This window comes from Staurois parvus, unplaced genomic scaffold, assembly GCF_062004578.1.
Source record: "Staurois parvus isolate SC_StPar_1 unplaced genomic scaffold, SC_StPar_1.0 ptg000631l, whole genome shotgun sequence".
Classification (NCBI taxonomy): Eukaryota; Metazoa; Chordata; class Amphibia; order Anura; family Ranidae; genus Staurois; species Staurois parvus.
In genome coordinates, this window is record NW_028318427.1 from 845,001 (window position 1) to 869,734 (window position 24,734).

The 24,734-nt window shown below is 42.2% G+C and overlaps 1 protein-coding gene across 1 annotated transcript in view; it reads right to left on the reverse strand.

The window, feature by feature from the left end:
* Positions 1–24,734, reverse strand: part of SLC44A4 (solute carrier family 44 member 4) — a 124,684-nt gene that overhangs the window by 17,863 nt on the left and 82,087 nt on the right. The window contains exons 10-15 of the mRNA XM_089693402.1: positions 21,374–21,486; positions 19,092–19,205; positions 15,429–15,528; positions 5,119–5,211; positions 2,842–2,944; positions 1,930–2,183 (exon numbers count right to left, since the gene is read on the reverse strand). Of these exons, the coding sequence (XP_089549528.1) occupies positions 1,930–2,183; positions 2,842–2,944; positions 5,119–5,211; positions 15,429–15,528; positions 19,092–19,205; positions 21,374–21,486 (777 nt within the window). The remainder of the gene's footprint in view (positions 1–1,929; positions 2,184–2,841; positions 2,945–5,118; positions 5,212–15,428; positions 15,529–19,091; positions 19,206–21,373; positions 21,487–24,734) is intronic.

Genomic DNA, 24,734 nt, shown 5'->3' on the forward strand with positions numbered 1-24,734 from the left:
TGTCACATACTAGTTAATATTCGCTGTGGCATGTGTATAGCCCTGAGCCTAACCACCTGCTTTACCCATCACCCCATTGGCCACACTTCTGTACAAACCCTGATAGAGAATTAGGAGCTGTCAGTAACATTACAGTCCCATAGCTAGAAGCATGCATCGCTATGCACTCCCATCTGTCCAAATGGACGCGGGGCATCAGCAGGATAATCTACAGACTGTGGACAGAACAGAGTTAAAATGTATAAAACTCCCAAATCTGTGTACTTATCCAAGGTCTATACTTAAAGTCATTGGATTGGTGTGCAACCCAGCATTTTCTGAAAGAAAGGATCCCAGTTTCAGCCTATACATTCTCTCAGTACAGGCTTCCTTTAACATTTTTTTTTTTTTGTGAGATTTGGCCTGTAATGGTTGTGCGCACTGGGCACACGAATAGCTGTGTGTGTAGCAGCCATTTTGCTCACATCACAAGTCTCCAAAGTCATTTTGTCAAAGACCGGATGATTGGTCAGAAGGTCTCTGTCAACACCCCCCCGATGTGAAGAAAAGGGGAATGAAACCACATTTTGGGAGCTCTCCTTTTACCATCAAAGCAAGGAATGAAAACCTAACCCAACTTGAGAGAGCCACTGTACCGTCTTTGCTGATTCATTGGACTCCTGAAACCAGGACATTGTTAAGTATTCTCCCCCTCAACTCCTTTTTATCTCTCTGTTGCATTGTTGTCTCTTGTTACTTTGTAATATCTTTTTTGCATTGTTTGACCTTTTTATTACTAAACCCTATTTTGAAAAAATGTTAAAACGTGCTAATGCAAACTAAACTAATCCCTGTCTCGTGAACAGCGCTACTGTGTATGATAAATCTCTGAATATACCTTTCTGTGGTGACAGTGTGTGTACAGACGTTTATTTTACAAATCGTGATTGTTATTGCTAATCTTGTGAAATTTTCCGATTCTTCAGTAAAAGTCGGAGGTGGCAGTTTAAAGAGTTAATTGCTTAGTTAACAAAACCTAGTAACAATCGCTCTCAAAACCCAGTAACAATTGCTCTCAAAACCCAGTAACAATTGCTCTCAAAACCCAGTAACAATTGCTCTCAAAACCCAGTAACAATTGCTCTCAGTCAGTTGGCACCTAGATCGTGGTCCCGCAAGCTGGAAAATCTTTGTGCAGTGTGGGGCCGAGAGTGCCATTGTTGTGTAAGTGACAGCGTAAGTGACGTCACCTGGCCCATGTTAGAACGAATATTTCAGCATCTTGCAGAGCCGATGTGTTAAATCCATTATAAAGGTTTTGGGGAGTGGTGGGAGGATTCTTGGGTTCCAGGTGTAGTGGATTTTGTGCTGCCCTAGGCAACACATAAATGGCCCCACCCCCCACAGGGAGAGCCTGGCACCAACCTCCCCCCCCACCCAAGAGAGCCTTCCACTACCACCACCCTCCATACACCGGCCGCCACTCCACCCCCGCCCCACCCACCCTCCAGCAAGAGAGAGAAAGACACTCAACTTCACAGCTCTAGACATCCCCTGGAATGTGAGTCAGGCTCTGCATATACCATCTCTGATCTCCCACCTGGTCCCCAAGCCGCATGTATCCCTTCTTCCGGGGAGCGGTGCTGCCCCCCTGAAAAATGGTGTCCTAGGCAAATGCCTTGTTAGCCTTGTGGTAAATACACCTCTGGGTGTGGCCTTTACAAAGGTTCACATTTGTTCTCTATCAGTATCCTTCTTTATATTATGTGATGGAAAATACAAAGGAATTTGTAAAAATAAGAGGACTGAGATTCCATGGTGAAAAAAACAACTAAAGGAGATCTCACCTGTGGACTTCTTGGCGGGTGATTTGGCCCAACAGACTCCACCTATAACTGAAATATCACTTTTGGAACATAGTATTACTGTACACAAGATCTGCAGACCCACCTTAGTGTTCTCATGAAAGCAGCAGATACAGGGAAGTAGGGGATGTCCCTAGGTTTGTGCAATGCCCAGTAATAGGAGGCAAATGCTCCAGCCAGGACGCACTGGCCCAGGGCAATGACAAAATTAATGCACCACAGGAAACCAAAGACATTATAGATCTGCAAGTTGAAGATGTTCGTCAAGATGATGCCCTCTGTTTGGTACTTGTAGAAGATGCACTTGGCGTCAGGACAGCTTTCTGTGCCGTTAAATGTCTACAAGAGAAGAGGACAAATTAGAGGGTTTAATGCCAACTCTACATTTCACATTAACCACCACATCAGCCTGTAACACCCCTTCATTACCAGGCCATTTTCCAGTTTTCAGTGCTGTGACACTTTGACTGTCAATTACCTCACCTTGCAATACTGTACTCTAATTTTATATAATATTTTTGAGAATATGGCTCTTTCTTTCTTTTGGTGGTATTTCATAATCACTGGTTTATTTGTTTTACTATATAAAAGGAAAAAGGCCAAGAGTTTAAAAAAAAAATTTTTTATCTTCGATTCCATTATAAAACATACAAAATAAAAATGCCATTACAGTACAAACACCCCCAAAATTACCCCTTTTTGGAACATGAGCATCCCAAGGCATTCTCATTTTTAGCCACAATTTTTTGAGGGAAATGAAGTGTTCTTTCATCTTGTTCATTAATCATCTCCCTACTGCCCTAATAAAAAAAACATAAAAAAAAAAAAAAAAACCATGGGGGGTGGATATCTATTTCTAGAGTGCAGTTGATAAATGCCACTTCAAAATAAACTCTTGGACTCCAGCGTGCCCAATAATGGCTGTAAACTGGGCCAATGTCCAAAAGCTTGGTTCACCGGCTCAGTGTACAGGGAAAGAAGGGTGGAATGGACTCACCGTTGGGTTACAGCTTGCGTTTGCTGTTATGTTACCACACCCAGGAGTGCTGGTGTTTGTAACGGATATGACAAACATTGGTGCTCCTGCAGTTGCCAAATATCTGAGTTAGGCTAAGGAACCTTAAAGCGAAACTACACTTTAATTAATTTTTAATATTCAAAGCCAACTTACCCATCCATTCATGTCTCCATGCTTTATTTTGCTAAGAAATCACTTTGAAAAACACCCCCTAGCATGTACGGCTGTGGCCATCTTGAATAAGGACAGTAGCATTTACTTCATGGGATCCATCTTCCTTTAGCTTAGGCAAGCAGGCAGGAGGGTGTGCTTGGCTAATAAAACCCTTCCTCCTCTATTCCCCTCATGAAGACTCCTGGGATGTATGACATAATTTGCCTAGCCATGGAAACCAGGAAGTAACTGAAGAAATGTAAAAAAAGTTTTACAAGTACACATGACATATATACACAGTTAGGTCCAAATATATTTGGACACAGGCACAATGTTAGTTGTTTTTTCAGGTATTTATCAAAACATATTCAAGCTATAGTTATATAATGGATATGGGCTGAAAGTACACACTCTCAAGTTTAATTTGAGGTTATGTACATCCAAATTGGAGGAAGTGTTTAGGAGTTACAGGAGTAGACATCCCCCTTTTTCAAGGGACCAAAAGTAATTGGACAATTGAATCAAAAACGGTTTCATGGCCAGGTGTGGGCTACTCCTTTAATATTTCCTCATCAATTAAGCAGGTAAAAGGTCTGGAGCTGATTCTAAGTGTCGTATTTGCATTTGGAATCTATTTCTGTGAACCTACATCTTGCGTTCAAAGGAGCTGTCCATGCAAGTGAAACAGGCCATTGTAAGGCTTCAAAAATGAAACAAATCCATCAGAGAGATAGAAGCAACATTAGGAGTGGCTAAATCAACAGTTTGGTGCATTCTGAGGAAAGAAGAACGCACTGGTGAGCTCAGCAACATAAAAATTAATGGATGTCCACAGAAGACAACAGTGGTGGATGATCGCAGGATCCTCTCTATGGTAAAGAAAAACCCATTCACAACATCCAGACAAGTGAAGGACACTCTCCAGGAGGTGGGCGTATCATTGTCAAAGTCTACAATCAAGAGAAGACTTCACTAGAGCAAATACAGAGGGTTCAACACAAGGTGCAATCCATTCATAAGCCTGAAGAATAGACTAGCCAGAAAAGACTAGCCAGATTAGACTTTTCCAAAAAACTATCTAAAAAAGCCTGACCAGTTCTGGAAAAGCATTCTTTGGACACATGAAACTAAGATTAATCTGTACCATAATGACAGGAAGAAAAAAGTGTGGAGAAGGCTTGGAACAGCTCATAATCCAAAGCACACATCATCTGTAAAACATGGTGGAGGCAGTGTGATGGCATGGTCATGAATGGCTTCCAGTGGCACTGGGTCATTGGTGTGTATTGATAAGACAGAAGCAGCCGGATGAATTCTGCAGTGTTTAGAGATATACTGTCAGCCCAGATTCAGCCAAATGCAGCAAAGTTGATTGGACAGCGCTTCACAGTACAGATGGACAATGATCCAAAACACACTGCAAAAGCAACCCAGGAGCTTTTGAAGGAAAAGAAGTGGAATATTCTGCAATGGTCGAGCCAATCACCTGATCTAAACCCAATTGAGCATGCATTTCACTTGCTGAAGGGAAAACTAAAGGCAGAAAGACCCACAAACAAAGAACTGAAGACAGCTGCAGTTAGAACCTGGCAAAGTATCAGAAAGGAGGAAATCCAGTCTTTGGTAATGTCCATGGGTCCCAAACTTCAGACAGTCATTGACAGCAAAGGATTCTCAACAAAGTATTAAAAATGAACATTTTATTTATGATTATATTCATTTGTCCATTTACATTTGAGCCCCTGAAAACTGAGGGACAGTGTTTAGAAATGGCTGCAGTTCCTAAAATTTATACTTGATATTTATGTTCAACCCTTGAATTAAAGCTGAAAGTCTGCACTTCAAATTAAATTTGAATTGCTTTGTTTTTAATTCATTGTGGTGGCATACAGAGCCAAAAGTATGAAAATTGTGCATGTGTCCATATATGGACCAATCTTAGAAAAGACACACTGCAGTTGAATAAAATGTAAACAATGTCAGGACTTTGTTATTTCATGTAGTTGTGCACACTCAGGAACTGGGATACTGAGTCCTATTTTGTTTAATACTTAAGAAGTCAATATACAGTATAATACTATGACATAACAGACTGAAGGATACAGAGCTGTGATACCCCAGTATGCTACACAGACCACCAGAAGAACAAATGTGACCAGCGGATAGAACAGGGAAGACATGATGTAACCAATCGCCCTGAGGAGAGAGAAACCATAGAGTTATCATATTGTGCGCTGCTATCAATGGTGTCAACTCTTGCTCTGGGCAGTCACCTAAGACTCCATCTTTTTGTGGTATAAGTCTCTTATAGCAGAATTCACATGAATAAAAAAAAAACAAAACAGCTTCATTCTATTCAGCTTTACCAACTTACTAAAAGTGTAAAAACATTCACACAATATCAGTTAATCTGCAGGCTTAACGTAGGGGGCCTAGAAAACCATTGTTCACACCATCACAATGCACTGAGGTGGGTTGCAGTACATGCAAAAAAAAAAAAGTCAGACATGCTGTATTTTTATGCAATGTGCCTTTTTATTTTGCTGTTGTATTACCGTCTCCTTTCTTTTGTAACATACTTATCTGTAAATATTTCCCTTTCTTTTATTAACCACTTCCCCTCTATGGTAATTTTTAAAATTTTTTGGACACTTTAAAATCTGAATATATTTTCTGCAAGCAGAGGCCTTGTAGAAAAAATTTACAGTAGTTTATCAAATCGATATTTTCAGAAAAAAATACACTACAATAAATTTTATTGTACACAAACACAATTTAAACCCCAATTTTGTACATGATAAAAGAGGTAGTATACAGTAACTAGAAACTAAATGTGTCAAACCTCAAAACTGCCTGTGCCCACAAAATGGCCAAAAAATTACAGTACCCAAAATTATCATTAGGTGACATTTTAAATGCCAATCAATCCCAACCACAACAGCGCTTTAATCTAGGTGCTCCACTATTCCAAACGGTGTCTGTCACTTGATAAGGTGCAGCTCTCCATAAATCGGGGAATCTAAGAATTAGCAAGACAAACCATAACAAGGCGTGAGTGCACGTGCGCACTTGCAAGGATGCACTTTGGTGCGCCGCCTGTCACCCCTCTCGGGCAGTGGCGCATGTGCTTCCACTTGTCATGGGAGAGCGCATGCGCACTGGCAAGGATGCACTCCTGGCGTAAGGCCCATAGCATCAGCTTTTTGGGTAGTGCCCCGTGTGCCGGTATGTCATTTCAAATTGTGGAAATAGACATTGGTGCTGTTTTCAGGTATATATTGGCTGCGAGATTGGTATTTTACATCAAAGCAATCATAAATAAATATATACATTGTGTGTGTGTGTATACACACACAATTTTTTTTTTTTTTTACATCCATGCAGCATGTCTTGTGTATCTGTTGCCAAAGTGCGAGTGATTCCCAGTTCACAGTCAGTGGCTTTTTTAGGCAGAGGGGATCCTGTCAGTCCCATTGTTGTGGGTTGTTCATGCTGGGAGGTCCCTAGTGGGTTCCTCCTCTTCATCTCACCATGGAGGGGGTGTGGTGATGGATAACACACGTGATTTCCTCTATATATTGGGCATTGGCACTTTCATTTCATTTGGTTCTGAAGAAGGGAGGCTCCCGAAACGTGTCAGGCATTCATATTGGTACTTATGGAACAGGACCCCACTGTCTGGGACTGAAAGACCTCGTTTTATGTCTGTTTTTATGGCTTGTTAGTGAGTATTAATTTGTTATCTATTTTTTAAATCAATTTGTTATTGCGGTAATGCACGTGGAGAGTGCACCCTCATGTGTTTTTTTTTTTTTTGTAAATATTTATTCATTTTCCATATAGAATTCATGCTCCATCATTAATCTCATATAACATACAAAACCATCAGCTATATCCCTTTCTAGCATTATTCCCATTACCCCCCCCCCCTATCTAATACCCCCTCCCACCCTGAAACCTACCTCCCCCCCCAAAAAAAATAAAACCACCCACTCTGCAATTCTCCATTACATCTTTTCCTAAATAAGGGGTACTTTCACATATCCCACTCTACTGCTTCATATATTTCACCTTAGGCACAAAGTCTTCCCATTTTCCCCACCTCCTATAATATAACCCCATCTTGTCTTCTTGCATATAATACAGTTTTTCCATCCTACATATCTGATTCACTCTTTCCACCCAATCCTCTCCTCTCGGCACCTCTGAGCTATGCCAGAACTTAGGATTCAAACCCTTTGCCGCATTTAGATAATACCATATACCCGAATCCTTGTATTTGTTCACTGATAGCTCTGTACTATGTAATAGACACAACTCTGGATCCAATCCTATCTTTATCCCAGAGATTATCCCAATTAAGCAAACCATTGTCTCCCAAAAACCTTGAATCTTTGGGCACTCCCACCATATGTGATGTAACGTACCTATCTTTCCACACCCCCTCCAACACTCTGGTGCATTCTCCCCACTCATTTTATATCCGACATTCGGTGAAATGTGCCATCTTGTTAAACACTTATAATTTACCTCCACCTCTCTCATGCTTACGTTCTCGTGTTTCAGTCTATATATTTTCCTCTGTTTGTCTTCATCTATCTATCTCTATTCCCAAATCCCTTTCCCATTTTGCTGTGTACATTGGCTTTGTGTGTGTGTCTAACTCAGTGAGAATCTTATAAACTTTTGCCGTGCCCCATTTCCCATCTCCACGTGATTCCAACAACCTCTCAAAAAAATTCCAATCCTTTCTCAATCTCAAAGGTTTCGGAAGGCTCCCAACAAAGTGTTTAATTGGTGATATCTCCACTCATCTATCTTAATGAAAAGTTCCCTTTTATCCTTTTTTCCTTTTTTAAGTCCTTAAGTGTTCTCAATTCCTGCCCTTCCATAATATCCCTCAATTGAATATCCTCCTTTTTAAACCATTTTCCTGTGCTCTCCTCCCTAACTGGAGGAAAATACTCCGTATTCCTCAGTGACATGAATTGTGAATTAAAATCCCACTTCATAAACGTGTGCAGTTTGTCCCAAACCCTTAAAACATTTAATGTATAAACACTTGTGGTATCTTTTAATCCTTTGTATTGTGCTGGTACCCATATGATTTTACTCAAGTTAACTCCGCTTAATTCATTTTCAATTTTAACCCACCTTTTCCCCTCTGGATTATGTGTCCAGTCATAAATTCTTGCAAGAACTGCTGCTCTATAATACCTCTTGAAATCTGGCACTCCCAATCCTCCCTTCTCTTTATTTCTACTCAACAAATCATAAGATATTCTAGGTTTTTTATTTTTCCATATATATCTTGTTAACATCTTTTTAATTACCTTAAAAAAAACCTCCGGAAGTCTAATTGGGATCATCTGGAATTTATATAGGATTTTAGGTACTATTACCATTTTTATCAGATTTATGCGCCCTATCCAAGACCGGTTACCTCCTCCCAATTTCTTTAGTTCCTCCTTAATCTCATTTAAAAGTGAGATGTAATTTAACTTATACAAGTTTGTATTTGAAGCCGTGAGTTTAACCCCTAGATATTTTATCTCTCTATCCTTCCATATAAAAAGGGAATTCTTTTTGTATCTTTTCTTTTTCACTATTTGGAAGATTTACATTTAAGATCTCAGTTTTTGTTGGGTTGATTTTCAAATTTATTAGCTCCCCATAATCCTTTAAACTCTTCATTAAATTTGGGAGTGTTATCCTAGGATTTCCCACATAGAACAACAGGTCGTCCGCAAAGGCCGCCACTTTAAGTTCAATTCCCCCTATCTGTATTCCTTTTATGTCCATATTTTTCCTAATTGTTGCCAATAAAGGTTCCAATGACAATACATACAACAATGGGGACAGTGGGCATCCCTGTCTTGTTCCATTTGACATCCCAATAGGTTCCGACCTCTCTCCATTAACCAAAATAACCGCGGAGGGCTCTCTATACAATTTTCCTATCCACTCTCTCATTCTAACTCCCAATCCTAGAGTCTCCAGAGTGTCCATCATAAAGCTCCAATCTACTCTATCGAATGCCTTTTCAGCATCGATTGAAAGCACCACTGCCGGAGTTTTCCCCTTCTTAACTTTCTGGATAAGCAACAAAGTCCTCAACCCATTGTCTCTACCCTCCCTCCCTGGTACAAATCCTACCTGGTCCCCCTGATCCATTGTGGCATTAGATCTTTCAACCTATTTGCTAAAACCTTTGCATATAACTTAGTGTCTATGTTCAGAAGTGAGATTGGTCTATAGCTAGAGCACTGAGAAGCATCCTTCCCTTCCTTTTGAATAAGCACCACATGGGCCTGTAAAGATTCTCACCTCATCTCCATCTCCCCACCTAGGGCGTTCATATATTTCTTCAATTTCGGTATTAACAATTCACTATATTTTTTATAGTACCTCACAGTATAGCCATCTGGGCCTGGGCTTTTCCCCGTCATGGTACTTTTTAATGCTATTTTTATTTCCCCCTGCGTAATTTCTAAATCAAGGGAATTCAGTTGATCTTCACTCAACTTTGATAGTCCAGCGTTTTTTAGATATATCCTTTTTTCTCTACTCGCATTTCCACTTTTATTTACTGAATCCTGGGAAGTAATATTATACAGCTTGCTATAATATTCCTTAAACACCTTGGCGATCTCATTAGTAGAATAAACCATTTATCCCTTGGGGTTTCTTATTTTTTCTATACAATTCCTGTTTTTCTTTTTCCTCAAGGCTCTCATCAAATATTTTCCTGGTCTATCTCCCCGTCTATACCTCTCACTTGCCACTTTATTAAAAACTCTTCTCCTCTTCCATCAGTATCTCTAGTTCTTTCTTTTTTATTACCTTCTGTCTTATCTCTTTTGTTATTCTATTTTTATGTATCTGCTCCAGGTCAAATATTTCTTTTAACAGCCCAGTAAATTTCTCTCTTCTTTCCCTTTTCTTTTTTGCCCCGGACGCAATCAATATACCTCTTATGTAGGCCTTGTGGGACTCCCATACTGTAGCTACAGACACTTCCCGTCTCATTCTCCTGGAAAAATCTTTCAATCTCTTGCCTAATCTTCTGATCAATCTCCTGATCCAGGAGAAGAGCCTCATTCAACTTCCATCCTGTACCACCTGTCACCCGCCTCCCCCACCCTAATTCCAATGTAACAGGGCATGGTCTGAGAGAGACATTGCCTCTATCTCTACTTTAGCCACTCTCTCAATAAGTTGATGGTCCACCAATATATAGTCCAGTCTCGAGTACATCTTGTGTGCATTAGAGAAGAAGGTATAGTCTCTCTCTTTTCCATTTATTATTCTCCATATATCCACCAGTTGGCACTCATGCATCACCTTCTTTAAAGTTCTTAGAGACCTACCTCGCTCTTGCTGCACAGAAGAGGTCGTATCCATTTGTGAATCCATACAGAAATTCAAGTCCCCTGCCACAATCAGGTGCCCTTTTTTGAAGGCCATCAATTTTCTCAAAACACCTTTCAAATATAACTCCGGTCTCTTATTTGGGCAATAAATATTCGCAATTGTACATTCCATTTCCGGCATCCTACCTCTCAAAAACAAAAATCTCCCCTCAGGATCTATTTCTCTTTCCTCCAACTCAAGCCTTATGTTTTTTGCAAACCCTATTGCTACTCCCTTAGCTCTCTTAATTGGGGAATCTGCATAAAACCATGTTGGATAGTTTCTAGAATTCAGCTTAATATCTGACTTAATCTCAAGATGTGTTTCCTATAAAAAGACCACCGAAGCTTCTCTATGTTGCAACTCCTTGAATAGCTTAAATCTTTTCCCAGGACAATTCAACCCATTTACATTATATGTTATAAACCGTAAATCTTCCATACTTCTTGTATCTCTTTTTTTCTCCTCAATTTCCTCTTTTCCACCCTCAGTTCCCTTGTACTTGCCTTCCTTATGCAGAGTGTTAACTTTAATACCCCCTCTCCATTCCCTCCTACCCACCCTCCCGTTACTCCCCTCCCATCCCACACCCCTCCAAATACCCACCCCCCACTACCCCTCCCGTTTTTAGGCCTCTAATTTGCCTATTAATCATTTGTGGGTCTAAACCAGCAATGGGCAAACTATGGCCCGCGGAGCTAGGCTCCCGCTAGGCTCCTCTCACAGTCCGCCCTGAAGACCGGTGTAGCATGAAAATCTGTCTCCTATGAGGATCTGTCCCCCTCGACGTATCTGCGCATGTGCCGGAGATCGCCGATCGGCTGCTAATGCCTGAAACTGGCACATGCGCAGATACGTCGAGGGGGACAGATCCTCATAGAAGACAGATTTTCATGCTACACCGGAACGGGAGGAACGCGCGGAGCAAAGGTAAGTGAATTGACACAGGGGGGACTTGGGGACTTAATATGGGGGATGAATTAATATGGGGAATGAATTACTATAGGGGGGATGAATTACTATGGGGGATGAATTACTATGGGGGATGAATTACTATATGGGGGATGAATTACTATATGGGGGATGAATTACTATAGGGGGGATGAATTACTATGGGGGATGAATTACTATATGAGGGATGAATTACTATGGGGGATGAATTACTATATGGGGGATGAATTACTATGGGGGATGAATTACTATATGGGGGATGAATTACTATATGGGGGATGAATTACTATATGGGGGATGAGTTACTATATGGGGGATAAATTACTATATGGGGGATGAATTACTATGCTTACTATGGGGGAATATTACTATACTTACTATGGATGACACATACACATCATTCATCTACTCTTGGTCCGGCCCCCGGGTCCAATATATGAACCCATTGCGGCCCTCAAGTCAAAAAGTTTGCCCACCCCTGGTCTAAACCCACCCTTGATTGAACCTTAGGGCTAAACTCCACTCATGAATGGCACTCCCTCCCTCCAACCACCCCAATTACCCTCCACCTGTTTATTTCTATTAACTTTATTTTTCACGGTGCGTGAGGAAGAAGAGGAAGAAGTGGAGGAGATAAAAAAAAAACCCACACCTCTACTCCTCCTCATTTCCCCGTTCTAACAGTCTGCCAAGCCTTCTTTCTCCTAACATCCATTTCTCCCTTTTCTTCCCACCCACTAATAACTGTTCTATGTAATTCCAGTCTATCACAGAAGTCTCTAAGGTCCTCTGGAAATCTCAGATACGCTGTAACACCATTCTTCCATCCGATTAAACACGCTGGGTTACCCCATCTATAGTGTACATTCCGTTCTCTCATCTGCTCTAGCAGGGGTTTCAAAGATCTCCTTCTCCACAACGTGTCAGGCGATAAGTCCGCAAAGATCTGAATGTTCATGTCTCCATACTTAATGATTGTTTTTCCTTTGATCCTTCTCCAAATCTCCTCCTTTTCCCCATACTTGTGCAGTTGAGCAATTGTATCTCTTGGTTTTTCCTTCTCCTTTCCTTGGTGAAACTTTCCTGATCTATAGACACTCTCCAACTTGACTGTTTCAGGTCTATCCAGAATGGAGTTAAAAATTTTACAAACTGTTTCTCTCAATTCTCCTCCTTTAAAAATTTCTGGGATTCCTCGTATCCGAAGGCTGCTTCTCCTATCCCTGTTTTCTTGTACTTCCATCTTATACAGCAATTTTTTCTGAGTGTTCCCAATAGTAGCAGTCCTCTTTTCTAAATCTGAGATATTTTGGGTATGATTTTTAACTTTTCCCTCCGTTTCTTCCACTCTCAATAACAAATGCCCCAAATCCTGTCGTATGGTTGTCATTTCTTGCTTTAAGGCTTTTTCCAGGTTTTTGAACATTTCTGCCATTTCTCTTTTATTCGGTACTTGTAGCTCATTTTCCAGCCCCTTCCTTTCTATGTTTTCTGACACTTGTTGGCTACTACTATTCAGGCCCAACGATAATCTAGGGCTGTTTTCCAGGCTAATTTCCATTTCCCCTTTTTCACTTCCACCTTGGGACCTTTCTGGAGTCACATTACCCTGGGACGTATATTTTTTAATCGTACCCATCTGGGACCCTTTAAGTCCGCTTCTTTTAGCACCCTTATTCTTCATCTCTTCTGTGTAGCTGTTTCTCCTTAATCAACCTAGAGGGAGACTGTAGGATATATATTAGGGTGCCTTCCTTTCCCCTTCTCTTCCAGAGCCAGTAACCTCTTATCTTTTTCCAAAGTCTTAAATCCCCCTGGGAATCCCCCTGCTCTCTTTTACAGGATTTTTAAATACACATCCACAGTCCAAGACACCATATTTTCACATTTTGCTATCGACCTGGGCCGTCTTCACTCACCCTCCTTCATGAATGTCTCCTGTGAGCTGGTCCCAGACCACGGCTGTCCACCTCTCTCTCCTGGAATGTGTCCCAAGGGGATTCCTTTAGGGTCCATGCAGTCCCCTGCCGTCTGCCGATGGATGTCTGACCGCTGCCTCCGCTGCCCGGTGGGTTAGGGATTAGACCAGCATCTCCCTCTCCTCTCTGGGCGCCGGCCATCTTCTCCCCTTCCCAATACTCCTTTGCGGCTGACCACGTGCTCATGCCGCGTCACTCCATCACCTTGGCAACCCCACCGCCGTCTCTTGGATCGCCGAGGGATCGTCTCCTGGGGATCGGGGCCCGCTTCCTCTCCTGCCCCTCTCCCGGCTCCAGCATCTCACGACCAAGGCTCAGCTAACCCAGGTAGGGCTCCACGCATCATTTCATTTATCGGGGTGGTTCTATGGGAGTTGCTGTGTGCTCACAGTGTGCTCTCCTGCGCTGCCATGTTCAGGCTCCACCCTCGCGCCCTCTTGTGTTTTGTCTCACATTTTAAATACCTTTACAGCTAATTAATTTAGCGTAAACAGTGAATGATGGCCCGAAAAAATATTGCTTGCTCTGATGTTGACAGAAATATGAAACATTGACACACTGTAAAAATGATTAGGCAGCTATACAACCACTGGATCACTTTTAAATGACAGCCTGGAGCCAGCTAAAGAAAAAAGAATTACAACCTCGTGGCGGCTATGAGCTTGTTTTAAACCCTTCACACATCCTAGACATCCAGAGAGGCAAAGTGGTTTTACTATCACTATGCTTACCTCTAATTCGCTAAGCCAGGACTTAAATAGCTCCCATCCCTGCTACTATAGTGTAAAACAATGAAATATTGGCTGCTTGACAGTATTGCAGACATTCCTTGAATAGCTAGACTTGTTATAGTTAACAAAGCATTGCACTGCCGCTATATAAAACAGACACCAGTCCGCACTGTTTTAGCACGCTGTGTACAAGCCCTTAATATGTTTTCAAGCAGCCTGACTCCTACATATTGCCATTTCATGTCCTGTTTTTAGAGAATGCAAAACTGATATGACAGCTTTCTTCATGCAGAGTTCCTAGAGTGCTTGAAAAAAAAAATTACTGCATCACAGCAATACAAGCAGATTTCCCCATGTATTGTCTCTTGAAAAATACAGCAAGTATGGAAAACTATTTCCAGATTTGCTGAAATCCAAGGAACTCCTAACTTCCTGTAGTGGGCTACACCTCTGTCTCTGTTTTATTAAAATCCCAGCTTTCTCAGCCCTTCCTGCTGGACTACAGTATACATCTTCCCTCTTTTACAGAGATGAAGGGAGCAGGAATTGTTTTGCAGTCCAGCAGGCAGAGCGGTCAACACTACTTGGGATTCTAATGCAGCAGTGGCAGTATGGTCAGGAAGTTAGATGCACACTGGATTTCTGACACAATTTTACTGTACTTGCAGCATTTTTATAGAGCGACAACATGAGGAAATGTGCATAATATGCAGAGGTGTGCTGATTTTGTTTATTTGTCCTAGACATACATTTTAAAGCATAGTTCCACCCAAAAGTGGAAGCTTCGCTTGTTTGCCTCCTCCCACCCTCCACTGCCATATCTGGCACCTTTTCGGGGGGGAGCAGGTACCTGGTTTTGACAGGTAACCACTACCACTTCTGGCTCAGTTCGCCATGGTCAAGTAAGCCGGAAGTTCGGCTGCCTCCTTCCTCCTGCAGTCTCCTGGGAACCTTCACAGGTCCCAGAAGACTGCCGGACCAATCAGGAGGTGCAGCACAACTCACGCATGCGTAGTGGGCACCCGGCTATAAAGCCGCAAGCTGTCACATCCTGGTGCTCACAATTGAGATGCCAGCACCGTGGAGAGAAGGATAAAAGGGACGGCGCGGGTGAGTACATTGCTAGACCCCGGCACAGGTAAGTGTGTATTTATAAAAAGTCAGATACAGTTTTTGTAGCTGTTGACTTTTAATAAACACAAAAACATCTGGAACTCCGCTTTAACTTCCTTCTAACCACCATACTTCCAAATGATGCCCCTCTGATAGATGGAACCTGAGATTGCCCCTATTTAAAACCATCAATGTCCCTGTGCCCTCCAACACCGTCCTCACTCACTTGCTGGCCTCTTTAATCAGAGCGATGGCGATGAGAATCCTCTTCCGGAGAAACAGGAGCAGCAGCAGCAGAATCGCCTCCACCACAGCCAGCACTATCACTGCAAGTATGAGAAGGACAATGTTGCTGTGTGAGAGTAACATCATCCTACCAGGCTTAAAAGATATAAAAAGGTGAATTTCTTTCCCAAAATATTCAAAAAGTGCCCAAACTACCTCTTTCTCATGTGTGTTCTGTAAATTGTACAGAGAAAAAGAATGCAGCTACCTTTTCAAACTGCTAGTTATCTGGCTGCCACAGCTTCAGTACTTTTTGATCAACTGACTCAGAACTTCATCAACTGAACATTTACTTAAAGAGGATCTTCGCTCGCCACCCTCCCCCCCTTATTTCCCCTCTCCCCGGTTACTGGGTGGTTCATTGCCTACATTTCCAATGCTCACCAACCTAGAGGATCCAGCGTTGTCCCTCTGAGATCCTGTTCTCTGCCACCTCTCAGCCCCACGCCGCCATATTGGTTATAACATCATCAAGAGGCCTGCCGGCTCTTTTTAGTTCAGCTGGTACAATGCCTGATGATGCGGCTCTTGGCACGCTTCCCTCCTCTTTTCTGAATGAAGTGTTGTGCAAAGGGAGGACAGTGCACACCATTCAGCTAGGCAAATTACTTGCAAGGGGGGCAGAGCCACAATTTTTTTTCTTTAATAAAGGTAGACAATAACAACCAAAACGACAGCCCTAATCTGGTAGCAAGCGAAAGGAGGGGTGGATAAGAGGGAAGTTTTTGCTGATGGTGAAAATCCACTTTAACATGATTCATAACATTATCAACTGATGCAGAATCTTATTTTAGACAGGCATTACTAGCTGCATGCATTTTCCAGGTCAGTGACTCAGAAAAGTGATGAGACCAGAGACACAGCCAGGAAACTGGCATTTCCAGAAGGAGATCTACACTGGACATCTTTGTATTTCTCCCAGTAGAGGTCTCTTTTAAAGCTGAACTCCAGGATAAGCAAATATTGTCTAAGTACCAGATTCATGTGCATTCTAACTTGAATCTCTGTGTGCGTTGTGTATTTCTTCCAGATCTGTGCATTATTTCAGTGTTAAAGTGGTTGTAAAGACAGAAGGTTTTTTCCCTTCATGCATGCTATACATGAAGGTGAAAACCCTTCTCTATGCAGCAGCTTCTCCAGCCCCCCCCTTCCCAATACTCACCTAAGCCTTCTCTCAATCCAGCAATGTGCACTGGAGTCTTGGCTATCCCGGGACTCCCTCTCCTTAGTAGCTGACACAGCAGCAGGAGCCATTGGAACCCGCTGCTTAATCACAGCCAGTAAGCCAATGTGGAGGGAGAGGGGGCTGATCCACGGCTCCGTGTGTCAATGGACACCAAGCCTGCTTGGGTACCCCCATAGCAAGCTGCTTGCTGTGGGGGAATTCAACAGGAGGGGGGGGGCCAGGAGCACCGGAGGGGGACCCCAGAAGAGAAAGATAGGTGCTGCTTTGTGCAAATCCATTGCAAAGAGCAGGTAAGTATGATATGTTTGTTAAAAGAAAAAAAAATGCCTTTACAATCACTTTAAACTTGTAACTCCTGTAATAAAGACCAGTCACTTCTGCTCTCTCTCCTTGTGCAGGATGACTGGTCTTGTGTTCACCCTTCCTGTAGTTCTCTGCTGGCATTCTACAGTGAGTGGAGCTGCTAGGCCCCTCCCACAGATCTACAGTCTGCACAGGTTACGTGCAGCAAAGTGACAATATCACAACTACCTTTAAATAGCAATATCTGGGTTTGCAAAGACATTTGGTGCACAGAAAGTGGATTTAGATCCTTTGTGGCTAATGAGGAATATATTTAAAAAGAAAGGTATTGTGTCTGAAGTACAGCTTTAAGCATATTAAGCTGTAAAGAGATACAAGGGGGTCCTACCTTTGTCATTACATTTTTGCCACTCCTATACACTGTATTGTTGTGGATGGGACAAACATTTGGCCCACAAGCTCAATGCAGACTAGAGTCATCACTACGGGCACCATGCCTCATTGCTCTCCAGCAAACAGCTCCGTCCACAAAAATATTGGCTCTGCTTGCGCAATGAGGCTGCAGTACCACTCTTGAACAAAAGAAGGCAGCAGAGAACTACACTTTGCTGGACTACACAGCAGGTATTTCAGGTTGGGAATTACTGAGTGTTGTTTCCATGCCCTGCAGCAATGATGAACAAGGAATGAGCTCTATGCTGTTTGAAATAAATGTCTCTGTACTATTAGGCTGTATCTGTGCTATACACCAGCAGTTCTGAATGTCCATTAAAGCTGAACTCCAGACTTACCTTTTTTTTCCTACACTTGTAGCAAGTCCTCTCCTGTATTGAAACTGATTACTTGCAAATTCCTGCAAACTTCCTCCTCTACAATATACCCCTTTGAAGCTGCAGCAGCTATCTTGAACCCCCCTTCACTTCCTAGCTGAACGATTTCAATCATCATCAATCTCTTCTCACCCTAATCCTTTCTTGTCCATGCCCACCTCTCACAGTTGTCAGATTTGTATGCCATTGTTTTTTTCTCCAAAGCATTATAGGAAAGAACACATCCCCAGCATCCCCCTTTGGATGTGAGTGCTCAAGAAACCGATCAGCAAAATGCACATCTAAAGTCTGCAGGGGCTAGTTCTTTCATATAATGCTCTTGAAAGAATATATGTGGTGGGGTGCTGTGACAATTACATGAGCCATGGACCTTCTTTTAGAAACATTGTATCAAATAACACATCCCTGGGATCCCTTTTTTAACATTCATATTGCTCCCTGCTGGCCACTGATTGTAGCAGACTTTAGCTGTGCAATCTGCTGATCAGTTGCTTGAGCACGCTTGTCCAATAGAATGCCAGGGGCGTATTCTTTCATATAATACTCAGAAACAAAATGAATGATGGCAGAGAAAGCCAAAAGCTATGAGAAGCAGGCAAAGGCAGTACAGATCAGGAGGAGAGGGAATTGTTGATGACTGAAGTCACATTCATATGGTAAAGCAGCAATGTGCTATTCATATGCTGCTGGTCTGGGCAAAGAGCAGCAGAAAAACCCAGTGGTGTGGTTACTGGGTCTCTAATTCAAGTAAAACATTTTAATTGGGGCAGCACAGTGGCTAAATGGTTAGCACTTCCGCCTGGCAGTACTAGGGTTGTTGATTCAAATCCCAGCCAAGACACCTCCTGCCTGGAGTTTGCATGTTCCCCTGTGCGGGTTTCCTCCAGGTACTCCGGTTTGCTCCCACACTCCAAAGACATGCTGGTAGGTTAATTGGATCCTGTCTAAATTGTCCCTAGTATGTGTATGTATGAATGTGAGTTAGGGACCTTAGATTGTACACCCCTTGAGGGTTAGGGACCGATGTGAATGTACAATATATATGTAAAGCGCTGAGTAAATAGACGGCGCTATATAAGTACCTGAAATAAATAAATAATTGCATATTGATTGGGGGCAGGGGGACCTTAGCTTTAACTCAAGGGGCATAGATGAATGATTTGGATGGCTACAGCCACTGTCCCAAAATAAAGAACAATCATGACAATTTTGTGATATGTGATGGAAAGAGAAATAAGAAAACCTTCTGATCTACGATGGCTCTACTGTGCTGAGCCTTACTTACAGATGGCCAACCAGGTCTCTTTCACATGCAAATAGACAGACAGATCGGGGTTGAAGCCCACTTCATTGAAAGTTGTGGTGTTGGAGGAATACTCCTTATAGCAGTGATAGATGCCTGAAAGGAAGAGATGAAAATAAAAGTGAATCATTGCTAGGAGCACAGAGAAGGGAGACCATGCGGTTGATTTACTAAAGGCAAATAGACTGCACTCTGCAAGGGACTTTACTCCAGAACTCAGTAAATGGGGTGAAGCTTCACATGCAAAGAAAATAAAAAAACATGCTTGCACAGCAGAGCTTCCCCTCATTTACTAAGCCCTGGAGCAAATCCCCTTGCAGACTGTACAGTTCATTTACCTTTAGTAAATCAAGCCCTATGACTGTTATAACTGGCCTGAACAAGAAAGGAATAATACATCTGAAAGACAGGAAGTTCAGATAATTAAATAAGTGATTCTATTGGTTGTTATAGGTAATACAGACACTAACTTCAATTTCCTACAGTATTTAGATATCAGTTACTGCATTTTTAAAAACAAAGATGAACTACAACTGTAGTTTCTACACTATACATCAAATGTAAATGTCTTACTCTGCACAGCCACTGCAATGCAGTGCCAAGCTGGCCCTGACAAACCAATCCCATTATAGAACAATGCGGGTACTGTGTGTGCTCTAAAATACTGTAGAAGCATTAGCTACATACAGTAAGCGCCACTGTGTTCTGGCAACAGTATGGATGACTTACCATCTGCTGATGGAATCGGAGAGTTGGGCTGAGTGCTTCTCTGCCATTCAGAAGAAGCCTTGGATCTTTATTAATGAATACAAGGCATCCCCTGATTGGCCAAGTTGGAAACCGTGATGTCATCCACTCGCCTCTCCACCTCAGCCAATCAGAGAGCCTTACATAGTATTCAGTATATGACAAGAGACCATCAGAGACTTCAGACACATACTAGGAGGAGATGATCAGCGACTGCAGACTTGCAAGAGACTGAAGACATTCTACACAAGTTTCTCATAGACTGGAGGCCTGCTACAACAGATTGCTAGAGATCACTGTCATTCCAGTTTCTTTACACTGAATGCTTTCACTACTGACTGCTGGGGTCTGCAAAGGGCCATACAACAACAACCAAAGTGCTGCAAGTTAAAGTGTTACTAAACCCCGGACCCTGCATTCACTATATCTGGTCTCCCAGGACCCTGCATTCACTATATCTGGTCTCCCAGGACCCTGCATTCACTATATCTGGTCTCCCACAGGACACACAACATGGAAATGCAATTATTTTAGTAAATATAAACTGCTAAATACATCTTCTCATCAGCAATATATAGCAGTCTTCTGTCTTCTATCAGTGTCCAGCAGAGCACTGTTTAAAGCTTGTAGGAATTTTCTTTCTGCTAGGAGGATGCAAAATCCCTGACCTCTGTCTGGACAGTGCTGATTGGCCCTGTGCTGATCACATGCACTTTCCCAAGAAAAAAAAAAACCCTCTCTAGCAATACAGACTAAACTGAGCATGTGCAGAAGGGCTACAGGATCAGTCTGTCTTATCAGCATGGACATTTGAACAAGAGGAGGAGCAGAGAAGTCAGGATAAAACAGCCTTTTTACACAATGCAGAAGATTAGCCCCTTCAATTCCACAGTGAGTATAACAAGCATACTTTACTGCATATACAGACTGATTTTACTGTTGTTGGTTTAGTAACACATTAAGCTCCGGGGTTCTAAGGTTTCCAGGAAAGCATTATATAAAAGGTCAGGTTTATAAATGTATTATATAGAATGAAATAGGGTTGGGGGGACTTTTACAACTTTGCGAACTTGCCCTTTAAATAACGCAACTGGCTTGCTAGGTGCAACTGCACTTTAAATCACACCTATATACTCCCAATATTTACTTATCGGTCACTCCCCTGCTCCTCCTTTGAATCCAATCAGCCCTCCTTCTAGCTCTTTTGATTGAAGGAAATACCTTGTACTTCTGGGTACAGAACAGCACTGAGAGATTATGTGCAAACTACATCTCCAGCAACCAGCTCACACAGGACTTTCCTTCATTCCAAATGCCTGAACAAAGTGACGGAGGCGCAAACGAAAGAATATGTGTTTGTGGAGGTCCCTGCACAGGAAAACCTCAAATTCACATTAAATAATAAATGATCTTTATGTATCCAGTACTTTGGGGCTGATTTTCCTACTAATGTTACATATAGGAGCAAGGCAAAATACCATCTGCCGAACACAGGCACCAATCTACATCAGCTTTACCATATCCAATGACGCCAATTACACCGATGATGAGAATCCAAACCAGGAAACCAGCAGTGAAACGCAGCAAGATCAGAAAGAGAAGACTGACCACCATGGCAATTGCCAAAGCTCTGTAAAACAGACAGAGAGAAGACATGTTAAAGAATGACCGATTTTCTGTCTGGACCATTGGAACATATAAACATTTAGTGCCAACCATTATTCCTCTGTCCACTGAGAGTGCGCCACTGTTCAGCTCCAGATTACGCCTCATTATTTGGAGGGGTCGTCCCTCCTTTCCAACCCAATCCCTCTGTGCCACTTTCCATCCACATTGTCCATGTTTTTATTCTGATGTATAGACCTCTCCAAATAAATGTATCATTTAAAGACGACGTTTAACCTGTCTATATTTTGATTTCCCTGGACCCCCCAATCAACATGCTTATTACATTAAAAAAAATACTTTTCATTACATACCTTGATATAGACAGTTAAATCATGACTGGGCCTCTGTTCCTTTCGCTACAATGCAGGCAGATTATGGCTGTTGGGAGGACCAACAGGGATCCATACACAGCCAACTGAGAATATCACAGCAGCCTGACTCAGTACTCCCCTTGAGGCCTGTCTGTCCTGATGTAAGCAGCGGGCTTGTTCTTGGGAGGAGTTGTGCAAATATCTAAATGCATGATGGGTAGTTTAAGTAAGGAGTGGGCATTTCTAAGCAAGTTGCATTTGCACTCAATACTGCCTTAGGCAACACCCACATGCAGAGCCATAATAAAAGAACTGAAATTCAATGAATGCAAGGAGTAGGCCAGGGACAGTCAAGCTGGGGAGAAAAGTGCAAGATGGTGCTGGATGTCCTCCAGTCAGGAAATGAGGTGGACTCTGTTTTCTCCAAATGCACACTGAGATGTGTCCCAATAGCTGCTCTTTCCTTACAATAATTCGGGACGGATCTATCACTGGCTGTAGAGGATTTTAGGAAAAAAAATGTAAATGTGATTTGGGACCAGGGAGTCCTGTCTGGTAGGTAGGTTTAGCACACTGTGCCATTATATCTGTATGGGATAGCATAGTGTGCTATATTTGGAAAGTTGAACTTACATTTTAACGATCCCAAAGTTTATACCTTTTTGTGAGGCCTTCTTGCCCAATATAGCCTATATCATTTGGTACAGATAGTTCCCCTGCAACTCGAGATTCACTTATGGCTCCACCCCAGAGCAACTATCAATTACTTGCAATCACCATTGTGTATTCACAACTATTCAAAAGGAACACCGACCTCAACTAACTGATGACCCCCTGTACATCCCCACACAGCTCACAGAAGAGTTGTCCAATTCCCACCTAAAGTTGATCTCGTGTAGATCATCATCTACCTCCCCAGAGCTACCCCTGTAATTGAATCTAGAGCCATCTAAAACATGCACTAGTCATACTTGAAGAGCCCTAATTGGGCCTCACCAATCTTAACAACCTAAGCCCCATCCCCCTGCTCCCCTTTTCCTCCTAAACTCCTTGAGCATCTTGTCTACAACCGACTGAGCATCTCACTGAAAATAACCTTCTTGATCCCCCTTTTAGTCTGCATTTCACTCTCAATACAACACAGAAACTGCTCTCCTAAAACTCATAAATCAAAATTACATAGTTACATAGTTAGTCTGGCTGAAAAAAGACAAAAGTCCATCCAGTTCAACCATTAAAAAAAATAAAAAGTTATAATCCTATACCCACAGTTGATCCAGAGGAAGACAAATTATCATTAGCAGCTAAAACCAATGGACGCTATTCTGTACACCTACTTCTGGACCACTTTGCCGCTTCTAGCACTTCTAAAAAAAAAAATCCACTTAAAGTGTTCTTGCATGGCAGACCACTTACTGTTATCTCACATATATATATTCTTATTATTATAGCCAAATTTACCACCCTAACTCCTCCCACAGTTTTTACACTACATAGACAGTAATATACAGAAACGTGCGGATTGTTCCCGATTGGTGTGCTATTACTTTGTGGAACGTTTCGCCGAATGGTTCACGAAATATCGGCGTTTTTGTGGTGAAATTGGTCCCATAGGAATGAATGGTGGAATGTTCAAAACTAGAGTGGGAGCTGATAAAAGCTAGAGTGTGAGCTGAAAAATCAGCCAAAAAAAATGTCCACGGCTAAGCCATAGTCCTGATAGTTTTCACAATATGACCATTTGTTTGCAACTCACGCCGCCCATTGACATTCATTGAAACTCCACTCTAGCCACCTCAAATTTGAAGGGCAATTTCTAAACTGCGTCTGTGCCTTCATTTTTAATATTTCAGAGACATACCATGCATCAAAATGTAGGTCTGGGTCTTGTGATTCTCACAATATAAAGCTCTTTAGTGTAGGATTTATAATTTTTAAACTACAACTGTTTTAAGATGGCAACCGCTATAATGTTTACTATCTTTACTCACTCCAAACACTCCACACAGTTACTCTGCCCACTCCATAAAGTTACTCTGCCCAGTCCAACCTTTTCACAGTTACTCCAGCCACTCCAACCACACAACAGTTACTCAAGCCACTCCACCCAGTTACTCCGCCCACTCCAGTTGTAGACTACTGGTGCAGGCAAGAACACTTCACACAATTTCCCCAGAAATTGTAGCTTTTCTAGGTTTATCTTTGTGACTGTACTCTTTGCTGGTTCCCATCCTTCTTATCCAACTGCACCTTCAAAGTCAACTACAATTTTACTTCCTCTCCCTTTCTCCATCAGGATCCCCCAAGATTCTGTTCTTGCACCTCTCCTATTCTTGATCTACACCTCCCTGGGTCCGTTGATTGCCTTCCATGGATTCCAATACCATTTCTTTGCTGATGACACCCAAATCTATCTCTATATCCCTCAGCTCACTCCATCAGTCTCCACACGCATCATTCATTTACTTACAGACATATCAGCCTGGATGTCAGACCACTTCTTCAAACTCAGTCTATCCAAAACCGACCTCATAATATTTCCTACCCAACATGCCTCTTCCCCTGACTTCTCTGTAAAGATCAATGGCACACCCATCAACCTGTCCCCATATGCCAGGGTGTTAGGTGTAATCCTGGACTCTGAACTATCCTTTCGGTCCCACATCCAATCACTGTCTAAAGGTTGCTGCCTCAACTCATGCAACATCTCCAAAATATATACCATCCTATTCATCCACGTACCTCTCCTATATACCATCCTATTCATCCACGTACCTCTCCTATATACCATCCTTTTCATCCATGTACCACTCATATACCATCCTATCAATAGTCAATAGTATCTAGGGCAGTGTACAGAGGTCAGTAGAACATATGGCAGTGTCCACAGGTCTGTAGT